The following is a 23043-nucleotide window of genomic DNA, read 5'->3' on the forward strand; positions in this document are numbered from 1 at the left end:
AAACCATATTACATGTGTGTGTAAGAGATAGGAGAGAGACAGTATAGCTGGCTAGTGGGCAGGAACAAGAATATGTAAAAAACTCTAAGTCAGAGCAAGGAGTTTGGGTTTGTTTTTCTAAGTGAATTAGAAAGCCATAGAGAGTTTTAAACAGAGGAGTGACAAGAACTGATTTCATTTGCAAAATACTACCATGGCTGTACAATGGAGAAGACTTACAACAGCCAGAGAAGAAGGTAGAAAACCCATTAGGAGGCAACTGCTATGGTCCAAATGAGAAGAGAGGTAGCTTGAAGTAGAGTGGGAACAGTGGAGATGGAGAAAGTTTGGTAGGTCCAGGAAAGATATTGAAGGAAGTGCTGACAGACTTGCTGTGGGATTAGATATAAGATAAAGAGACACTTAAACAACTGGGTGGATTTATTAAAAAGAAAAGGCTGGGAAAGAAGCAGGGGAAATCCAGAGTTTTTAGCCATGGTACATTTTAAATTCATGTAATCTGTGTGGAGATGTCCAAGAGCAGCTGGAGCCCGGCCAGTGTGGCTTAGTGGTTGAACATCAACCTATGAACTAAGAGGTTATGGCTTCAATTGCAGTCAGGGCACATGCCTAAGTTGTGGGCTCCATCCCCAGTACAGAGTGTGCAGGAGGCAGCCAATCAATGATTCTCGTCATTGATGTTTTTATCTATCTCTTCCTCTCCCTTCCTCTCTGAAATAAATAAATTTAAAAAAAAAGAGCAGCTGGATATACTTATAAATCTGGGATTTCAGGGGGAGGTCAGGGCTGAAGACAGTCGTATAAGAATTGTGAGAATGGAGGTGGTGGATAAAGGATGGTCCTAGAGGATGTTAGTAAGGTGAGCATACACATATATACGAAAACCTGAGCAGCTGGGGACCCTCCAACATTTTAAGGCAAACAGAGGATGAGGGGAAGCAAAGAAAATACTAAAAACTATCAGTAAAAGATGAGATATAGCAACAGAGAGACTTTTCTGTACCAGTTTTTATCAGTTTTACTAGTATGGGAAACAGCTGAAAAGGAATACATTTATTTTATGTGCTTCCTCCTACAAAAGCTAAGAATTTGGGCAAGGCAGCATAGTGGTATTAAAAGTATATCCACAAATTCTTTGCTACTCCTCCCTCCAAGAAGTGGAGCTGAATCCCTTCTCTCCCTCATCCCCTACCACCACCCCTGTAAGCCTCATTAATGAATCACTCCTGGTTAACTGAGTTTGTAAGAATGATAGATGGGCTAACACTTCAAGATTATAAAAAGATTGCAGCTTTTATCTTGGGTGCACCTTCCCACTGTCTGGGATCAATTGCTCTGAGGTAAGCTGGCTGCTCTTTAGTAAGGTGACCCATATGGGGAGATAGTAAGAGCCCCAATGGAAAGCTAGTATCCACTTGCCAGCCATGTGAGCGAACCATCCCGGAAGTGAACCCTTCATTTCCAGTCCAACTGCCTGATACTGCAGCCTCATCTAATATCTTCATTAGAGACCCTGAACCAGAGCCACCAGCTATGTGGTTCTCTCAGAAACTGTGAAACAATGTTGTTTTAAGCCACTAACTTTTGGGGTAATGTTAGGGAGCAATGGGTAACTAATTCATCACCAGAATGGAGACAGAAAACGCTATGTAACTATGTATGATAATCTTCCCCATCTAATGTTCTCATTGCTTTACTCCTAAGGAGGAAAAAAATCAAATCTACTAAATATATTTGGGGAGACCAGAAATGATATCATTTTTTTTCTCCACAGAGAAATGCAATCTTGTGGCATGGGTCCATGTGTTTAACATCTTCTGCCTTCAGCTATTTTTGTCAAAGCACTGCCTCCCTCAATTAGTATTTCTGGTAGTAAAACACAGCCCTAGAGATGTGTCAATACACTGTGGGTTTCACAAAGAATTTTCCAAAGGAATTATTTTTAACCCTTCCCAGACTCCCTGAAATTAGAAGGTTAAGATCAAGAGAACACAGAGAAAGTAAGGAGAAGGAAGAGTCATGAGAAATAAAGGAAAAGGCAGACACCCAGGTTCTACCACCTCCTGGCTGTGACACCTGGAAGTTGATCCAACCTTTTGAGCCTCAATGTCTGCATCTCTAAATGAAGTTCTGCCTAGCTCACAGATGGACGGAGGGTTGAATAAGGTAAAGCATGTAAAAGCCCCTTTAAACGACAAGGCTTAGGATGATCACAAAGGCCATCCCTGTCTACTCCGTCTGCTATTAATATGTTGATGGGGAAAGCAGGATGGAGGTCAATGGTTTGTTGGAGGGTAGAATACATTTATTCAGGTGACCCTGAGTGTTCCCCTCTCAAATTGTTCATATTCTGTATGAGCTCAGCACATTTCACTCCAAAGCACAGTCCCCTACTCCTGATTCAGCTAGTCTTCTATTCTATGTTTTACTAGTATAAGTATTTTTTCTCCTCTTGGGCAGTTATTGGTATGAGCTGTTTTATCTGAATTAAAGGCAGAAAATCTTGGGGAACAGCTGCAGAATCCAAGTCAAGTTAGCAAGCATTTTCAGCTTCAGTTTCTACTCTCATTTCTCTCTGTTTAAATCATTAAAAAGAATTATACTAATCATAGCAGTCACCTGTAAACAGATGATCATTTAAAAAATCACTTACTGGACTTTCAGGATGGCTACAAAGTAGGTGAAAGCAGCACATACCACCTCCCAGTGCCAAATTGGATTTACAGCTAAAATTTAGAGCAATCAACCTAAATAAACAACTGAAGGGCATCTGAACAGGAGTATTTTATCTTAAGATTGCAAAAAGATTGTATTTTATCTTACAGAGACTAGTAAGAAGGGTGGAGATGCAGAGAGGGCCGATCCCTGAACCCAGGTGCAGCAGATGAGAAGCTGGAGGGATACTGTGGCTGCAAAAGTCCTCTCTGAGGAAAGTGGGGTCTCAACTCCTCAAACTAGAGCATCAGGATCAGGAAGAAGAGCCTGCAAAACATCTGGAAGCAAAAATAAGCTGTGATTTTTACCTGCTGGAAAGAGGAGGGAGTCTGTTAGAATCCCAGGTCTCTCCTTAAGGGTCAACACACAGGAGCTGGGAGCATAGCTAGGAGCGTGGGAGCTTTGGAATGTGCTCCATTGGGGTCTCTGAAGGAGTGGCTGCAGAGCTAGGGGAAGGAGGCATGCAGCTTTCTCCGGTCAAGCAGGCTAGTGCCACCATCAGTGGAAGACTGCCTTGATCTCTTTTCAGAAGCCCTGCTAGCCCTGTCTTGCTAAGCTCAGATGTGAGGGGAAAGGAGGCTCTGCTCAGAGCTGGGACACTCAGAGTGCATCTACCTCAGAGATCTCCAGTCCAGGATTTGACCAGGCATGGCTACAGAGCTAAAAGAAAGAGTCCAGCTTGCCCCTCTCCCACAGCACAGTTGGTGCCACCCCCCCCACCCCCCCCCCCCCCCCCGCAAAAGAAGGCTTTCTCAATCTACTTGCCCAAGTCCAGTGACCCTATCCCGTCCTAGCGAGCTTGCTCCTATAGGTAAGACAGCTGGCTACACCCAACTTGAACATGCAATGAACTCCTCTTAGGAAAGCTAAAGTTGGAGATTGACAGAGACTGAATGTTATGGCTCTGGAGTAGGGGCCACATTCTCTCCATTGAGTGCCAGACCACACTTGCCCCAAACTAGAGTACCCACTAGCCTGAACTGGTCACCTTTACCTACGGAGCTTGAGCCCTCTGGAAGGGTTAGTGGAGCATGGCCAGCTTGGGCCCACTCTACAGCCTTTCTGCATTAGACTCTGGAGGAAACCCAGGCAACCTTGAGAAAGAGTGGAGTATCCGACAGGTAGACACCAACCTCAGTGAGCCTTGGTCTTTATTGATCAGACCCTAGGTCAGAGCTCTAGGAAGCCAACCCATATACATGGATTGGCCTCTCCTATGAGGTCCAGTAGACACAAACACAAACAGTGAACAGCATGGTACTTCCAGATAAGTAGCCCCAAACAAGTTACACAGAACTTCTCACAGCAACCTGTACCTGAACCCCACCCAAGTGGACCCAGACCCAACACAACCAATGGTAGACTTCAGACCACACCAGAGCTCAGTCAAACCAGTCACACAAGTGACACACTCAAAGGAAGATTCCATTGGACTCTGCTGGAAACAACTTTACCTTATGGGGAAGACCCTGCACAGCATCTCATACATGGTGATCAGGTTTACCCTTATAGCCACCCAGCTTGAAGGGTCAGCTCCACTCATGCAAGGGCCAACCACATTCATCAAGATGCAACTAGAACAGGGGGTGCACAGGAAACATCCTTAGAGCACGGAACACAGGTGATCTGGATGATTGTGTCACTGAGTCCAACAACACACCTTAAGACTATACCTGCACAGCAGCTTGCACACAGTGATTAGTGTTGAGCCTCAGTCAGCCAGCCTATGGGTCAATGGTACCCAAGAATGGGCCAAGAGCAAGTAAACCCCAATTATAACAGGAGGGCAAAATAAGCAACACAAGAGACATTCCTAGAGCACCCAACTTAGGAGATCAAGGAGAGTGCACCACTGGGTCCCACAGGACAGCTACTACAGAAGGCCACCCCACCAATACTGGGAGTCATAGCAGTTCTATCTAATACATAGAAACAAACACAAAGGTACAGCTAAAATGGGGGGAAAAAATAGGCCCCAAATGAAAGGACAGGAGGAATCTTCAGAAAAAGAGCTAAAAGAAATGGAGGCAAAAAATTTATGAGAAATAGAGCTTAAAGTAATGGTTATAAGGATGCTCAGCAGCATGAAAAATGACATAGAAACCACCTATAATAATAAAAGCATAATATGCTAATTAAACTGGACGTCCTTCCAGGCTACCTTCCAGACAAAGCTGGGGCAGCGAGGGAAGCCTGGGTCCTGGGTTCCAGAGGCAAGCCTGGTTCCTGGGTGCCAAAGAGAAGCCAGTGTCAGCAGCCTGTGGAAGGAAGGCCTACTCTTGCATGAATTTCATGCATTGGGCCTCTAGTGAAAAATAATCAAATGAAAATAAAGAATGCCATAGTGATTATAAAGAATACACTGAAAGGAATAAACAGTAGGTTCCATGAAGCAGAAGATCAAATCAGCAATTTGGAAAACAAGGTAGAAAAAAATCAGCCAATCACAGCAGCAACAAGAAAAAAGAATTAGAAAGCATGGGGTTAGTTTAAGGGAACTTTTAGAAAACCTGAAACATAACACCCACATAATAGGGACACCAGAAGAAGAAAGCATGCAAGGGATAGAGAAAATGTTTGAAGAAATAATGACAGAAAACTTCTCTAACCTGGTGGAAGAAAAAGTCACTCAAGTTCAGGAAGCACAGAGAGTCCAAATCAAGTTGAACACAAAGAGACATACACTAAGACACATCACAATTAAACTGGCAAACATTAAAGACAAAAAGGGAATCTTAAAAGCAGCAAGAAAGAGACAGTTACCTACGAGGGAGTTTCCATAAGACTGTCAGCAGAGTTCTCAATGGAAACACTTCCAGCCAGAAGGGATTGGCATGAAGTATTCAAGGGAATTAAAAGCAAGGACTGAAATGAAGATTACTCTATCCAGCAATGCTATCATTTAAAATCAAAGGTGAAATAAAAAGCATCCCAGATAAAAGAAAGATAAAGGAGTTCAATACCACCAAAGCTGCAATGCAAGAAATGCTAATGGGACTGCTTTAAGAAGAAAAAGAAATAAATAGAGTGGGGAACATAGGTATAAAGAAAAAAAGGGCAGTAAATAAGTACTTCTCAATAATAACCTTAAATGTAAATGGATTAAATGCTCCAATCAAAAGACATAGTGTAGCTGAATGGATAAGAAAATATGACCCATATATATGCTGTCTACAAGAGACCTACCTCAGAATAAAAGACTCATAACAGGCTGAAAGAGATGGAATGGGGGAAATATCCCATGCAAATAGAAACAAAAAATAGCTGGAGTAGCAATACTTATTTCTGACCAAATAGACTTCAAAACAAAAGCTATAAAAGAGACAAAGAAGGTCACTATAGAGTACCAAAGGGATCAATCCAACAAGAAGATATAACCCTTATACATGTATATGCACCTAATATGGAAGCACCTAAATATATTAAAATTTTATGGTGGACTTTAAGGGAGAAATCGAGAGCAATACAATCATAGTAGAGGACTTTAACACCCCACTGTCATCACCAGATAAACCTTCCAGAAAAAAAAAAAAAAGTCAACCAGAAAACAATGACCTTAAATGACATACTAGATAGATGGATTTTATTGATATTTAGAGAACATTTATTTCATCCCAAAGCAGCAGAATGTATATTCTTCTCAAGTGTACATGGGACATCCTCAAAGATAGACTGCATGTTAGGACACAAAACAAGTCTCTACAAATAAAGAATATTGAAAGCATACCAATCATCTTCTCAGATCACAATGTCATGAAATTAGAAATAAACTACAATAAACTCAAAAACATTCAAACACATGGAAGCTAGATAGTATATCATTAAACAATTAATGGGTTACCAATGAGATCAAGGAAGAAATCAAAAATTACCCAGAAACAAATGAAAAGAAACACAGAATAATCCAGAATCTATGGGAAATAGCAAAAGCAGTCCTGAAAGGGAAGTTCATAGCATTCATTACAGGCCAACCTCAAGAAGTAAGGAAAATCTCAAATAAGCCATCTAACCCTACAACTAACAAAAATAGAGAAAGCACAACAGGAAAAGCCCAGAGGAAGTAGAAGGAAAGAAATAATAAATATCAGAAGAGAAATAAATGACATTGCAACTAAAAAAAACACACAATGCAATAGAAAAATGAAACCAAGAGCTTGTTCTTTGGAAATATAAACAAGATTGATAAACCTTTAACCAGACTCATCAAGAAGTAAGGAGAAATGAGCCAAATAAATAAAATCAGAAATGTAAGAGTCGAAGTAACAACTGACATCACAGAAATAGAAAGGACTGTAAGAAAATATTATGAACAACATATGCCAACAAATTGGACAACCTGGGCTAAATGGACAAATTCATAGAAACATACACTCTTCCAAAACTCAATCAGGAAGAATCAGAAAACCTGAATAGACCAATAACAACTAGTGAAATAAAAACAGTAATAATAAAATAAAAAACTCCCAGCAAACAAATGTCCAGGACCAAATGGTTACACATGTGAGTTTTACCAGACATTCAATGAAGAAGTAATACTTACTCTACTTAAATTATTCTACAAAATTCAAGAGGAGGGAAAACTGCCAAGCTTTTTTAATGAAGCCAACATTATCTTAATTCCAAAACCAGATTAAGACACTACAAAGAAAGGAAAATATAGGCCAATATCCCTGATGAACATAGATGCTAAAATCCTCAACAAAATATTAGCAAACCAGATCCAGCAATACATTAAAAAGATCATACACTCTGACCAAATGGTATTGATTCCGGTGATGCAAGGTTGGCACAATATTTGCAAATCAATAAATGTGATTCATTACATAAAAAATGAAAGATAATAATCACATAGTCATATTAATAGATGCAGAAAAAGCATTCAGTAAAATTCAGCACAATTTATGATAAAAATTCTCAGCAAAGTGAGGCTAGAGGGACTATAACTCAACATAATAAAAGCCATATATGAAAACCTTACAGCCAACATCATACTCAATGGGCAAAAACAAAGTGTTTCCCTTAAGATCAGAAACAAGACAGGATGCCCATTTCACCACTCATATTCAACATAGTACTGAAGTTCTAGCCACAGGGATCAGAAAACAAGAAGAAATGAAAGGCCTCCAAATTGGAAAGGGGGAAATAAAACTGCCATTATTTGCAGATGTTACGATATTGCATACAGAAAACCCTAAACACTCCACCAAAAAACTGCAAGATCTAGTAAATTAATTCAGCAAAATAGCAGGATACAAAATCAATATCCAGAAATGGATGGCATTTTTATACACCAATAATGAGCTATCAGAAAGAGAAAGTAAAAAATCATTCCCATTTATTACTGCAACAACGATAATAAAATGTACCTAGAAATAAATTTAACCAAGGAGGTAAAAGACCTGTACTCAGAAGACTATAGGACACTGAAGAAAGAATCTGAGGAAGATACAAATAAGTGGAAGCATATACCATGTTCATGAACTGGAAGAATAAACACCATTAAAATGTCCATACTACCCAAAGCAATCTATAGAATCACTTCAATCCCTATTAAAATACCAATGGCATATTTCACAGATCCACAAAAAATATTCCATAATTTTATATGGAACCAAAAGAGACCCTTAATAGCCTTAGCAATCTTGAGAAAGAAGAACAAAGTAGGAGGAATCACAGTACCAGATATCAAGCTATACTGTAAGGCCATTGTAATAAAAACAGACTGAACTGGCATGAACACAGGCATATAGATCAGTGGAACAGAACAGAGAGTCCAGAAATCAACCTATGCCTCTATTAATATTTGAAAAAGGAGGCAAGAGCATACAATGGAGTCAAGAAAGTCTTTTCATCAAATGGTGTTGGGAAAACTGGACAGACACATGCAAAAAGATGATGAAACTATACCAACAGCCCTCGCTGGCTTGGCTCAGTGGATAGAGCGTCGGCCTGCGGACTGAAAGGTCCCAGGTTTGATTCCGGTCAAGGGCATGTACCTTGGTTGCAGGCACATCCCCAGTAGGAGGTGTGCAGGAGGCAACTGATCGATGTTTCTCTCCCATCAATGTTTCTAACTCTCTATCCCTCTCCCTTTCTCTCTGTAAAAAAGCAATAAAAATAAATAAATAAATAAATAAATAAATAAATAAATAAATAAATAAACAAACTATACCAACAACTTATACCATACACAAGTAAACTCAAAATGGATAAAAGACTTAAATACAAGTCATGAAACCATAAAAATCCTAGAAGAACATAGGCAGTAAAATGTCAGACATCTCTCATAGCAACATTTTTGCAGAAATATCTCCTAGGCCCTAGGGCAAGGGAAACAAAGAAAAAATAAACAAATGGGACTACATCAAACTAAAAAGCTTCTGCACAGCAAAAGAAACCATCAACAAAATGAAAAGAAAACCCACTGTATAGAAAAACATAATTGCCAATTACACAGCTGACAAAGGGGTTAATTTCCAAAATATATAAGAACTTATGCAACTCAACACCAGGAAGACAAATAATCAAATTAAAAATGGGCAAAGTACCTGAGTAGACACTTCTCCAAAGAGGACATACAGATGGCCAATAGACATATGAAAAAATACTCAGTCACTAATATCAGAGAGATGTAAATTAAAATGGCAATGAGGTATCACCTCACTCCTGCCAGAATGGCTACCATCAATAAATCAACAAACAATAAGTGCTGGCAAGAATGTGGAGAAAAGGGAACCCCAGTGCACTGTTGGTGGGAATGCAGACTGGTGCAGCCACTGTGGAGGACAGTTTCCTCAAAAATTAAAAATGTAACTGCCAGTGATTTCACCTTACAGAATATATCCTAAGAATCCCAAAACACCAAACAGGAAGAATATATGCACCCCTCTATTCATAGCATTGTTTACTATTTCCAAGATCAGGAAACAGCCCAACTGCCCATCGTAGATGAGTAGATAAAAATTCTGTGATATGCCTGGCAGGCATGGCTCAGTGGTTGAGCATTGATCTATGAACCAAAAGGTCATGCTTTGGTTCCTGGTCAGGACACATACCTGGGTTGTGGGCTCAATTCCCAGTAGGGGGTGTGCAGGAGGCAGCCAGTCAATGACTCTCTCTCATCATTGATGTTTCTATCTCTCTCTCACTCTCCCTTCTTCTCTGAAGTCAATAAAAATATGTATATTTTTAAATCTGTGGTATATTTACACAGTGAAATACTATGTGTCTACTCTTACCTTTTGTGACAGCATGGATATAATGGGAGGTTGTAATGTCAAGAGAAATAAGCCTGTCAGAGAAAGACAAATACCACTTTTATGTGCAATCTAATGAAAAAAAAAAATGAACTGACAAAATAGAACCTGAGATATCGATACATGGTAGAGTCTGTCAGATGTCAGAGGGCAGGTGGGTGGGGTCCATGGGATGAAAGAAGGTGAAGAGATTATTCAAAGAACATATATGCATATTCCATGTCCACAGACAACAATGTGGTGGGAGCCAGAGGGAGGGGAGGGTAGGTTCTAGATGGAGGGGTAAAATGAGGAGCATCTAATAATGTCCACAACAAAAATAAAATAAAATTTTAAAGTAAATAAATTAAATTAAAAATCACTTACTAATAAAGCCCACACTTTGAGAAATGCCTTACAGATAAAATGTGTATAAACAAAATATAAGTGCTGATGGATGTTTATTGTGATAACTGTTGCTTCAGACTTAGTTCTTTCATTTTCCTTTCTTTTTTTTTTTTTTTTTTTTTTTTTTTTTGGCTTCCTCCTCTAACCTTTTGTATAGAAGAACAACATTCTTAGGGGGAGCTGCTGATCTTTAGGAAGAAATGCACAAAAATATTATGATGCCAAGATTGATCCACATAACTAGTCAAAGGAACAGGCAGAATTAGCATCTTTTCATAAAAAATTTAAATTAGAACATACATTTCATCTATTTCTGACTTTGTCTTCTGAGAAGTTAATTTTTTCTTGTAATCAGTTCATTGTAAGGGCCCTCATTTCCAAACTGTAGCAAACATTTCCCAATGTGACCTGTAATGCAAACATATGTACTTTGTTTTTTTGTGTGTGTTTTTTAAAAAATATATTTTATTGATTTTTTACAGAGAGGAAGGGAGAAGGATAGAGAGTTACAAACATCGATGAGAGAGAAACATCGATCAGCTGCCTCCTGCACACCTCCTATGGGGGATGTGCCTGCAACCAAGGTACATGCCCTTGACCGGAATTGAACCTGGGACCTTTCAGTCCTCAGGCTGATGCTCCATCCATTGAGCCAAACCGGTTAGGGCTGCAAACATATGTACTTTGTAACTCTTGGCTTCATCTCAATTGTTTGAGATTTTAAAATATTTTAATATGGAATATTGTGAAAAGTAGGAAGAATAAGGAAACATTCATGTTCTCACCACCAGCATCCAACAAATGTTATTATTTTGTCTGTTTGTTTCAGCTATTCCAGAGTTTATTGAACTGGCTCAGAGCTAACACTAATCCAGGAGGTCCTATATGTCAGTGTGGACTAGTAGTCAGAGTAGGAATTTATGGAAGTCAATTACCTACGTTCATTGGGGTTGAGAATTCAGAACTTCTTTATTATAATGTAGAAAAGGAATGCAAAAATCAGAATCCATCTCACGATGAACTGAATGGCTCTGTGAACTCTCCTGTGCTTAACTAAGCGGTTTCTAAATGCAAATCATACATTATTCAACAGGAAATCTACCCATTTTAGCTCTTTGATCTATGGAGCAGGAAGGGTCAAAAGAAATTGGCTAGAATAGCTCCTCCCTTCAAAAGTAGAAAATCACCAATAGTATTTGAGTGATTAGTGCCACTATCAAACTTGACAGATAAGGGGTGGGGATTTCTATCAAGTCTCCCATGTACTTCACCTATGAGGTGTATGCCAAATAAAGATGGGTTTTGTAGAATTATGTGATTACCATAAATATAATCAGGTAGTATTGCCACTTGCACAGTTGTTCAAGATATGGTTAACAATATGTCACTATTAAATCTGGCCAATGCTTTTTCTCTAGCTCAATTAGTAAAGATCAGAGAAGCAATTCACCCTTGTGTAGCAGGGACAGTATTGGATTTCCTGTATTAACTCAGGACTTTGAAGTCGCTCTGCCTCTCTGTGATATTCAATGTCCAGGGCCTTGATTACCTTACCATCCCACCAGACATTATGTTGGTCCACTAATTGGTAACATCATTCTAACTGACCCTGGAAGCACATGTGTGGGAATATCCTTACACCGAAATGGAATTCCTGTAAGTCATCCTTTCCCTTGACAAATATTACCTTTTCTCAGGATGCATCTCCTTTTCTTCATTTTGTCACTGACCTGATAAACATTTTCTTTCCCCACAACTTCCCCTCAAATGGCTTCTCTTTAGTGTGTTCATTTTTTAAAATGTTTCTGACCATTTCTTCTTCGTGTCTTTCATTCGTTCTATTTGTTCTCCAACACACAAAATAATATAGCTCATTCTTAGTCATTGCTCATCGCCATCACAGTATGTGTTTATGTCTCAGGATTCATGAGGAAAGAGGACTCCAATCTAGAAAGGGGTTTAATACAGGGAATTAGAGTCATACACAACTTTAGGGGGAAGCAAAAATCAGTCCAGCCCTGGGCTGGTGGCTCAGTTGCTTGGAGAGTCGTCCCATACATCAAAAGGTTTCGAGTTCAATTCCAGGTCAGGGCACATACCCAGGTTGTACATTCAGTCCCTTATCAGGGAGCATACAGAAGGCAATAGATTGATGTTTCTCTTTCTCTGTCTCCCTTCCTCTCTCTCTAAAATCAATAAAAACAAATGAACAAACAAAGAACATATCCTTGATGAGGATTAAAAATTGTCAGTCCAGGAGGTGGCCCGAAATCTAGAAGTGATTGTTCACAGGCATGAGGCCACCAGTGTGAGAAGTCAGTCTACAACTGCAAAAGGAAGAAGTGATGACCAAGTCTTCTGAACATCAGAAAAGTGGCTCTCATCGGAATAATCAACCCTAAAGCCATGCAAAAAGGAAATTTTGAGGAATGAGTTCCTCAGCAATGTGAATTCAGTTTTTACTCTGTACACTCCCAGGTCAACAAATATAGATTTAAAAGTTAAAGGATTTGGAATTAGGCATAAAAGCATTTTATAAATCTAAGACACTATAATGTTATTAGACCATAACTACAATTTAATAGTTCACTCAGATATTTATAAGACTGTACTGATCTTTAAACACATACTGTAGTTCCAATCTATATCCATTTATAGCTAAACTAGAGGCCCGGTGCACGGATTCATGCACTGGGGGGTCCCTCGGCCTGGCCTGTGCCCTCTTGCAATCTGGGACCACTCAGGGGATGTCGGATAGCTGGTTTCAGCTTGATTCCCACAGGCCTGATCCAGACAGAAGGGAGCCTGATCCTGTGTGTTGAGGATATGTCCCCTGGTGGTCAGTGCACATCATAGCGACCGGTCAACTGGTTGTTCTGTCATTAGTTGCTTAGGCTTTTATAGTATACTAGAGGCCTGGTGCATAAAATTCATGCACAGGGAGAGGGGGTTATCCCTCAGCCCAACCTGAACCCTCTCCAATCTGGTACCCCTCGGGGGATGTCCGACTGCAGGTTTAGGTCCGACCCCTGTGGGATTGGACCTAAACCTGCAGTCGGACATTCCTCTCACAATCCGGGACTGCTAGCTCCCAACCACTCACCTGCCTGCCAGCCTGATCACCCCCTAACCACTCCCCTGCCAGCCTGATCGATGCCTAACTGCTCCCCTGCCGACCTGGTCTCCCCTTAGTGCCCTCCCCTGCCAGCCTGATTGCCCCTAACAGCCTTTGCCTCGGCCCCCACCACCGTGGCTTTGTCCGGAAGGATGTCTGGATGGATGTCCGAAAGGTATCTGGTCTAATTAGCATATTACCCTTTTATTCGTATAGGTAACATGTATGCCTCTAAAAAGTTATATTATTTTACACACTTTAAATTATACAGTACATATTCAACCTCTTTTACCCTGTTTTTTTTTTCTAAATATATCTTATTGATTTTTTTTTTTTTTTTTTTTTATGGAGAGGAAGGGAGAGGGATAGAGAGTTAGAAACATCAATGAGAGAGAAACATCAATGAGCTGCCTTCTGCACACCCCCAACTGGGGATGTACCCCCAACCAAGGTACATGCCCTTGACCAGAATAGAACCTGGGACCCTTCAGTCCACAGGCTGATGCTCTATCCACTGAGCCAAACTGGTTAGGGCACCCCCACTTCTTTTTTTTTTTCTTTTTAGATTATCCACATTTGTAGATATGGCATTAATTCATTTTTCTTTTTTTTTTTTCTTTTTTTCTTTTTTTTTTTAAATATATTTTATTGATTTTTTACAGAGAGGAAGGGAGAGGAACATCGATGAGAGCTAGAAACATCGATGAGAGAGAAACATCGATCAGCTGCCTCCTGCACACCTCCCACTGGGGATGTGCCCGCAACCAAGGTACATGCCCTTGACCGGAATCGAACCCGGGACCCTTCAGTCCGTAGGCCGACGCTCCATCCATTGAGCCAAACCGGTTTTGGCATTTCATTTTTCCATTGATTTTTAGAGAGAGTGGAAGGGAGAGGGATAGAGAGAGAGAAACATCCCTTCAATTGCCTTCCTTAGGAGCCCCAACCAGGGATCCAACTTGAAACCCAGGTATGTGCCAGGTATGTTCCCTGACCTGGAATCGAACCTGCAACCTTTCCATGCACAGGACCATGCTCACGCTCAACCAACCTATCCACTGCACCCTAGGCCTTATACAATTTCTGGAATTTTATCTCAATTAATTCTCTCGAAGTCTGTGGTTTAGGTAATATTTACATTTTGCTGATGATAAAAACAAAACAAAACAAAACAAAAAACCTTTTCATTTTGAGACATTATTCTTCCCTCATTGCTGCATTTTCCTGCCAGCCCTAGCAAGGCTCTTGACAGTGGTTTCACTGGGTATCCAGAGTCAGAAGTATTCTCCTCACCACTACCCTCTCCAAAGCCTCCTCTGCACTGGCACTGAGGCCGCCCTGGAGGGCACAGAGGCTAGGTGACTGAGACAACGACAGGATTTGGACCACTGGAGCCACCGTATCCATCTCTCCTTTCTGAGCCCTTCTCCACCATGCTGGAGAAGGCGGGCCATCAACTTCCAGCAGCGCCGAGCTTCAGGATAGGCCAAGGTTTGCTGCGCTAGCTCTTTGGACCCGGAAGTGCTGCAGTGTCTCCCTTTCCAGAGCCGCTGTTACCCCGAGGTTATAGGGCTTCCCCGGAAGTCCTCTGCGTGCCTCGCTGTCCGTGGCCAACATGGCAGTGGACTCGGCAATGGAACTGCTATTTTTAGATACTTTTAAATACCCCAGTGCTGAGGTAAGACTTCGCTTCTTGATTCCAACTCTGCTTCTCGACTGTGGAACATGTACAAAAAATCCTTAGGCATGCTTTGACTTTCCCTCCTGCCAGTGGCCTTAAATTCCGCATGTACACACCCCCTGCCCCCAGCTGGGTGTGGGCACCACGTCTGCGGGAGAGCATCTCCGTGGCCAGGACATTTCTCTGCATTATCTTAGGCTTCTGCGTCTTTGGTTGAGTTGGCTGTTCTGCTTGCTTTGCTCCCCTGCCCCCTTACCCCTGTCAACTTTGGGCCTTGAAAATACCTTGGTTCTCAGGTTTAGCTCAGGTGGTGTTTGGGAGGGTCTCAGACTGCCTGTGTTTGATAGCAGTTCCAGAGACCGAGCAGGTCACGATGGCTTCTGATTCCTAAATCCCTCCTCCCAGGTCCTTTTTCTAATGGGTGTTAAGTTGCCCAGGTGTGACACTCATTCCGTTTAGGATTCACCCATAAGGACATGACATATTTGCATAGAACGGCTTTTGCATGGAGGATACCTGTGAGGAGGGGAATCAGTGGTGAAAGGAACCAATGGCGGATTTGGAACCCCCAGACAGGGAACCTTGCTCACTTCCCACATGTCTCCCCACTGCACTCCCTGCACGTCTCCCTCAGTGGCCGGCCTGGGTGTTCGGGAGGCTTGGCTTCCTTTGTTGCCCAGCAATGAAGGAAGCCAAGCCTCCCGCCCGCTCTGCCGGCTCCATGGCTCTGGCTGGCGCTCCCATCTTTGTGGCTATGGGCGCCACCATCTTTGTCACTGAGTGATGGTTAATTTGCATATTACCTTTTTATTAGATAGGATAGATGAGTACTTAGCCCACGATAACCCAGTGTCCTCTATCCTAGTCAAGAACAGATAACCTCCTTTATGCAGTTTCTCCTTATTGGAATTATTTTGGACAATGGCTTTCTTTAGTCCTCACTTGAGGATATATTTATTGATTTTAGAGAGAAAAGAAGAAAGAGGGAGAGACAGAGAAAGAGAGGAAGAAAGATCAATGTAAGAGAGAAATATCAAGTGGTTGCCTCCTTACTGCACCCCAGCCAGGGATTGAATCTGCAACCTAGGTATGTGCCCTGAGTGGGAATCAAACCTGCAAGCTTTGGTGTATGGGAAGATGCTCCAACCAATTGAGCCACCCAGCCAGGGCTGGACAATGACTTTTGATTCATTAAACTGACTCATAATTCATGCATTTATTAATTTATACACATAGTAAATAAATATGCAACTGATATATAAGAAACACTACCTAGTCTTATGTAAAATGTTGAGTGGGATTCAAAACAATATAATACTACTTCTCAAGAAAGACCAGACATATAAACAAAAATAAAATAAAAAATAATATTATAAAACAAACAATTCAAGGATAAAACAGTATAATATTATAAGATAGAAAATATAAGAACCAAACTAGCAATAAATAAATGCTGAACTCAGAGTAGGAAGGAGTGCTGTGGGTGGGGTAGTCAGGGAAAGCTGCATGTAGGAAGTGACTGCTGAGCTGAGACCTGAAGGCTGAGTGCAAGGTGAACCTGTGAAGATGAACCAAGTGAGCAAAATCAAGGAAGTGTAGGATATGCAGGGTGTTAGAGGCAACAAGTAGACTATGGTTGGCCCATATGGCTGATGTATAGTGACATGTAGGAAAGTATTGGGATTTGGGCTTTGAAAAATAAATTCAAGTAGATTTTATTATGCAGGTATTGAGAAATATGGCAGAGATTGCTAGTTGACACAAATAAGCCTTTCCCCCTTTTTCTGCGGTCACAGAACTTACTGGTTAACGGGATACATGGATGTCAGAACAAAGAGTCTACCCCCTCCCATAGCTGTGCCATGTGAATGGAAGTGATGTGAGTGTGTTCTGGGGACATCCCTAAAGGGAGGCACAGGCCTCCTCCCCTTTCACTTTCCCTCCCCAGCCTGCTGCCTGGAATACAGAAGTAGAGTGTGTCATTTGGAATGAGGTGAACAAAGAAAACTGATACTTAAAATAGGTGATATATATTTCCTCCATAAAGTTGATTAAAGAAATTCATTTCACTGTGTGTGTATATGCAAGATAGATCATTGGAAGGAAACAAGAGATGGGCAGGGGGAAAGAGAAATGTATGGCTTCAGTCAAAGTTTTAGATAATTAGGACTTGTTCTGGGAAAATAGGAAGGATGAAATTAGACCAAAGAGCTGTCTTGAAGGAAGAAGTAACAGGCTTTGGAGACAAATCAAACCTAGAGACGTTGGTTCCAGTGTAGAAGGATCTGGCTTTTCTATGAAGGATCAGCTGAGCCCCTCCACAGGCTGACGAAGATGCCACATCACAAAGTGGGGAGGAACGGACGCAGAGCACTCAACTTGTTGACTATATTTCCTCAGTCTCGCTAAGTCCCTTTTGTTCATGTGTAAGATAGGGTTAGTGATGCCTACAGGTTGCAACAGTTGTAAAGAGCAGAAAAAATATGTGTAAAACACCTAGTGCCCTATGGCCAGTGCCTAGTAGGCTGACATAAATGCCTGAGATAAAGAATGATCACAAGAACGTATTAGAATAGAAAATAAATGCACTCTCAAGATGATATCAAAAACTCTCCCATCCATATTTCTACAAGGTGCTTGGATATGAGGAAATAAGAACTCAGTTAATTTGAAAGACAAACCCACTTATAAATCACAATATGATAATAGGAAGGGGAGCTGGGTGAAGCCAATAGCAGTTGGCAGTGTTGTTTTAAAGGGAGGTGGCTCCCGCCCTGGCTGGTGTTGCCAGGTGGTTTAGATACTGGCCCCCTGCACCAAAGGGTCTCGGGTTCAATTCCAGGACAAGGGTTGCAAGTTCTCCCGGCCATCGATGTTTCTATCTCTCCCTCTCCCTCCCTCCCTTACACTACTTCTAAAAAAATCAATGGGGAAAATATATCCTTGGGTGAGGATTAACAACAACAAAAAAAGGGAAGTGGCTCTTTTTGCCACAGAAGTTTCAGTGGTGCTTTTTTTTTTAATTTTTTTTTTTTTTTTTTTTTTACCTCCATTGACTCATCCATAGGAGTGGGAGTTCAGACAATAGGAAGTTCTTGCAGCATCCTGCTTAAGATTCTCCTCGCAGAAGACTTGGTTCTCGGCCCATTTTCTGTCAGGCTTTGTGAGTTCAGAAGGCAAAGCACAAAAATTCTCAGGCTCCACGCTGAGCTCTCTGGAGCTCCAGACTGGAAGGTTACAGCTGCCTGTAGACATCTCCATCTGCATGTCCTGCAGGCATGTCCAACTCAGTGTGTCCCGACCAAATTAATCACCCTCCCACAGCCGTTCCCACTCATCTTTTGTCTAGGCCTAGGGTAATGCCATTGCCAATTTACCAGGTACGAAATCTAGAAATTTCCATTCTTTCACTTCTCATGCAACATTCTCCAAGATTCATCTGCTGCCCAATGTTGGAGATTCACCCCATGTAACCTGTTTTGTGCACTGTGCTTCTGACCCATTGTGCTGGTGAGGGTCCTTCTCTCTCTCCAGGCCACAGCAACAGCAATCTAGCCAGCCCAGCTCTGGAGTCTCTACAACCCCAGAAAGCGCCATACCTGGACTAGCTAAAGAACGGCCCACCATGGGGGAGTTGTATGATGTACACCTGTCTCCGGGCCTCCACTTCTCACTTGATTACTCCAGTTACATTTCTGAAACACAAATCGCTTCTCTTTCTGAAAATACTTCAGTGACTCACCATTGAACTTACAGAATGAAGTCTAAGCACCCAAATTTCACCCATTTCCTTTCCCATGGTATCTCTTCAAGCATTCTATACTCCAACCACATTAAACAACAGGCCCTGCCCCACAAATAACATGTGCTTTCTTAACTTCAGGGTCGTGGCCCATGGCATGTTCTCTGTGAGCCAGCTAAGCTCCCCTCCTCTTTCCTGACTCCGTCTGAAGGTCATTTCCTCCATGTAACTGCCTTAATTCTCCTCTCCTCAGTCTCATATTGCTAAGAATGGCCCCACTGACTGCATGTTCTTGTACATATTGATTTTATAATTCACAGAGCTGGAAGATACACAGTATCTCTTATTGTCATCTCTGAATCTCCAGGGCACTTTGAATTGACTCTTAACCTGAGTAAAAATAATCTTCTTACATGTTACTTTAAAAAAAATGGTGATTTTCACAAAAGAAAGCTTTTAAAAATTCACAGAACCAGTTAACAATGTTGTTTGCAATGGACCCAGTGAACTCCCTGAGCTCTGCCATATTAAATACACTTTTTTGTTGTTGTTGTTAATCCTCAGTAGAGGCTATTTTTCCATTAATCTTTAGAGAGAGTGGAAGGGAGAGGGAGAGACAGGGAGAAACATCAATGTGAGAAAGACAACATCGATTGGTTACTCCTGCACACAACCCAACCAGGGCCAGGGAACCTGCAACCAAGGTATGTGCCCTTGACTGGAATCGAACCTGGGACCCTTCAGTCCACAGGATGGCGCTCTATCCACTGAGCAAAACCAGCTAGGGCTTAAATATACTTTTTAAAGTCCCTTCCAGTGCTATCATTCCAGGTGCACTGCTACCATAAGAGGCTTTTGTAGACCTCTGCTATGTTTCATTTGTTCCCATTAAGCAAGTGCATAAGAATATAAGATGATTGTCTAAGTTTATGTTTACTATTATTAAAGCAAACAATATATCAAAATATCTGAAGTCTAAAGATGTAGAAATTGACTTTTATCTACAAATTTAAATGTTTGTTGTTGTTTTTTTTTTTGTTTTTTTGTTTTTTTGTTTTTTTGTTTTTTTTTTTACCAAGGTCAATAAAACATTTGCTTGTTCTTTCTGTGACGTCAAAAGAGAAGCAGCAAAATTTGACTGCTATCCAAATAATTCAAATAACACTCATAGCTGCTTCAATTACTTGGGCATTTTAGGTAAAGGATTTGAGGTGCTAAGGAAATTATAAAAAGGGTTGCTTTTGATTCTGATTAAGCAAGTTATTTACTGTTTTCATTTAAATCTATGGAAGAGATGAAATCTAGCTGTTGATTTAAAATATTGTATTCCTTAGGCTACTTTTCTCTTAAAATTACTTTAAAACCTGGGATATGAAAATATTGAGGAGATAAATGAACATAAATGGGTATTTTTATACATTATATCAAACAGTTACATTATCATTTAGCTCAAAATCAAACTTGAAAAGTAAATGGGCATCTTTTATCTTTTCTCAGTGAAGATACACCTTATCTAATAAAGAGGGAATATGCTAATTGACTGCCACGCCCTCAAAGATGGCATCGCCCACAGCCACAAGATGGCAGCGCCCAGTCCCCTAAGCCCCCCAGGGCCAGCCCAAGGCGCAGGCAAGCCTCGGATGGAGGCTGCCCACCCACCCGGGGCCACCAAAGGCTCAGGTAACCAGGGCCAGCAGAGACTTGCGCTTCCGGCAGTGGCAGCAGCAGAGGTGTGATGGGGGTGTCCCCTTCCCCCGATCACCAGGTCACCTCCTGCCCCTGAGGGCTCCCAGACTGTGAGAGGGGGTAGGCTGGGCTGAGGGACCCCCCCATCCAGTGCATGAATTTTCATGCACCCAGCCTCTAGTATTCTTATAGATTAGCTTGAGTTTGAAAATCATTATTATTACTATATTCAATCATTTCTTCTCACATTTTTCTCCCTTTGCTAATCTTCTTGAGTGGTAAAAGTGCTTACAATGTATATAAATTAGACAGACAAATTGTTACTCTCTGGAAAATATTTATTGACAAGTTTTAATTTTCTTTCCATTTTCTGAGAAAAAACATAATAGATAAAATACAGTAAAATGCACTTTTCCCATTTTAAATAAATATATTTACTCTTGTAAAAAATTTAATAATCTGTGTATTTCACCATAGTATCTTAATCAGTGAAATAAAGCAAAGAAATTCTCTGGTTAAGTTGCCACTTATCTTAATGATTCTCACAGCATTTCCCTGGAGAAAGGGAACACTATTCTCTGAAGAATTATATTCAGACTTGGATACTGTCACTTCTTGTTTCAAGAAAGCAAAGATAAGCTTCTTTAACAAGTGTTTAATATCAAAAAGAGTCTTAGTTTGAGAGAAAGATAGCATCCAGGTCTTTGCTAAATGAACTAAGTTGTGTGTAAATTTTCTTATTAATACTCCCTAGGGACCAGACTACATTCTGCATTATAATGACTCCTTTTGTATCACACTAGCAATTTTTCAAAATTAGTGGTTAAGTATTTAAATTGAGAGTTATGTAATGTAATGTAATGTAATGTAAAAACCAAGACAGAATTTTAAAACTCTATTAACAGGAAAGGTTAAGAATAATGCTGTTATACAGGACAAATGTATCCTTTTCACAATTGTTATTAACATTATAAGAACTGAAATCTAGTGAATTATACAGACTTAACACAGATACTCATATACACATAAATCCCTGATCAGCTTAAGACAATGCATTAGTTTGCTCTTGGAAGTAGTTAAGAATATTTTAGTAACTAGCAAAAATCACATTTAGGTAGTCACCAATCTTCAGACTTTTCTTATGTCTAATCTATTTTACCCTCAAAAAATATATCACCAAAGAATAAAAATCATTAGTATTGTTTTACTTCCTATGTTAGCAGTTAACTGGTACTTTATATACTAGAGAGCTTACAGAAGTAAATCGAACTTTGCTGTAGCTCCAATCCCTCCATAGTAGGCATGCAGAAACGTTGGTCAATCTGTACCAAAGCGTAAACCTCAAAGCATAACTATGTTTAGTAAAAATCTGGCACAAACTATAAAGTGGATATTAGATCTGACCTCGGCAATGTAAAGGGCATCAACTATTGTCCAGGTGGTAACATAATATATGGAACTTTTACCTCTTCGTTTTAAAGAGTTCAAAATGACATGCGTAGGCATCAATTTATGACATTTTTATTTCTACACATTTCTGGAACAACTCTGTGCTCAAAAATTCACAAGTAAAATAAAATAACTGGGTGGTTTCCTTCTTTGACATTCTCTATAATTCCTCCATTTCAAAATGTGTATCGAAGCTGTTTGCCATGGAGGTGTGTTCAAAAATCCTCGTCAGACTTGGTTTCAACAGTTCCACTGAGTGACATGACAGGTGCTGAGTCGTGTCATTCTTCAGGGACATTATTTGGTCTGTCCCAGGCTCCCTCCTATCATAATAGAGAGCCCAGAGCAAAGTGATGGTGAGAATCATGGCCAGGATTTGTGTCACTCCAATGGAGATCCCCAGAAACCTTAGCACCTGAAGTTGTTTGGTTCCTCTCAAAAAGGAGTACATTTTCTTCCCACAACCCTGTAAAAGAAATAACAGTCAAAATTACTTTGGATGGGTTACAGAGGGCCAAAATGGTGAAAACAAACAATCGGTATCAGTTAATGGAACGAAACTACTAAATCCTGAAGTTTTAAAACAGTGACTCTCAACAGGGGACACCTGTGAGAAGACAGAGGGGAGATTGAGATGGGAACTCTTTGAAAAGCCTGCCCAGTGATTTCTTCTGTCTTCCTCACAACCTGAAATTGAGAGCTGCTGGTAAAACACACATCTAGAACAAGGGTTGGCGAACTTTTTTTTGGTAAAAGGTCAGATAGTAACTCTTTTATGGTTTGTAGGCCATATGGTCTCTGTTCCACCTACTCATCTCTGCCACTGAAACACCAAAGCAGCCACAGACAAAAATGTAAATGAATGGATGATGTAGCTGTGGTCCAGATTTAGGGCACAGGCCACAGAGTGCCAACTCCTGACACAGACTGACTCAAATTTCTCAAAAATAAAGTTTCGTCATTATTATTATTTGTATATACTGTTTGATTATTGTTCATTTGGTCAGAAGCT

The 23043-nt window shown here is 40.7% G+C and overlaps 1 protein-coding gene across 3 annotated transcripts in view; it reads right to left on the reverse strand.

Moving 5' to 3' along the window:
• Nucleotides 1-20904: 20904 nt before the first annotated feature.
• The window catches only part of TSPAN12 (tetraspanin 12), a 141006-nt gene continuing 138867 nt past the window's right edge, over nt 20905-23043 (reverse strand). For all 3 annotated transcript variants that reach the window (XM_080665761.1, XM_080665760.1, XM_080665762.1), the window contains one exon: nt 20905-22497. In XM_080665761.1, the coding sequence (XP_080521887.1) occupies nt 22192-22497 (306 nt within the window). In that variant the 3' untranslated portion in view covers nt 20905-22191. The remainder of the gene's footprint in view (nt 22498-23043) is intronic.

The sequence above is a fragment of the Plecotus auritus genome (assembly GCF_963455305.1).
Source record: "Plecotus auritus genome assembly, chromosome: 4".
Taxonomy (NCBI): Eukaryota; Metazoa; Chordata; class Mammalia; order Chiroptera; family Vespertilionidae; genus Plecotus; species Plecotus auritus.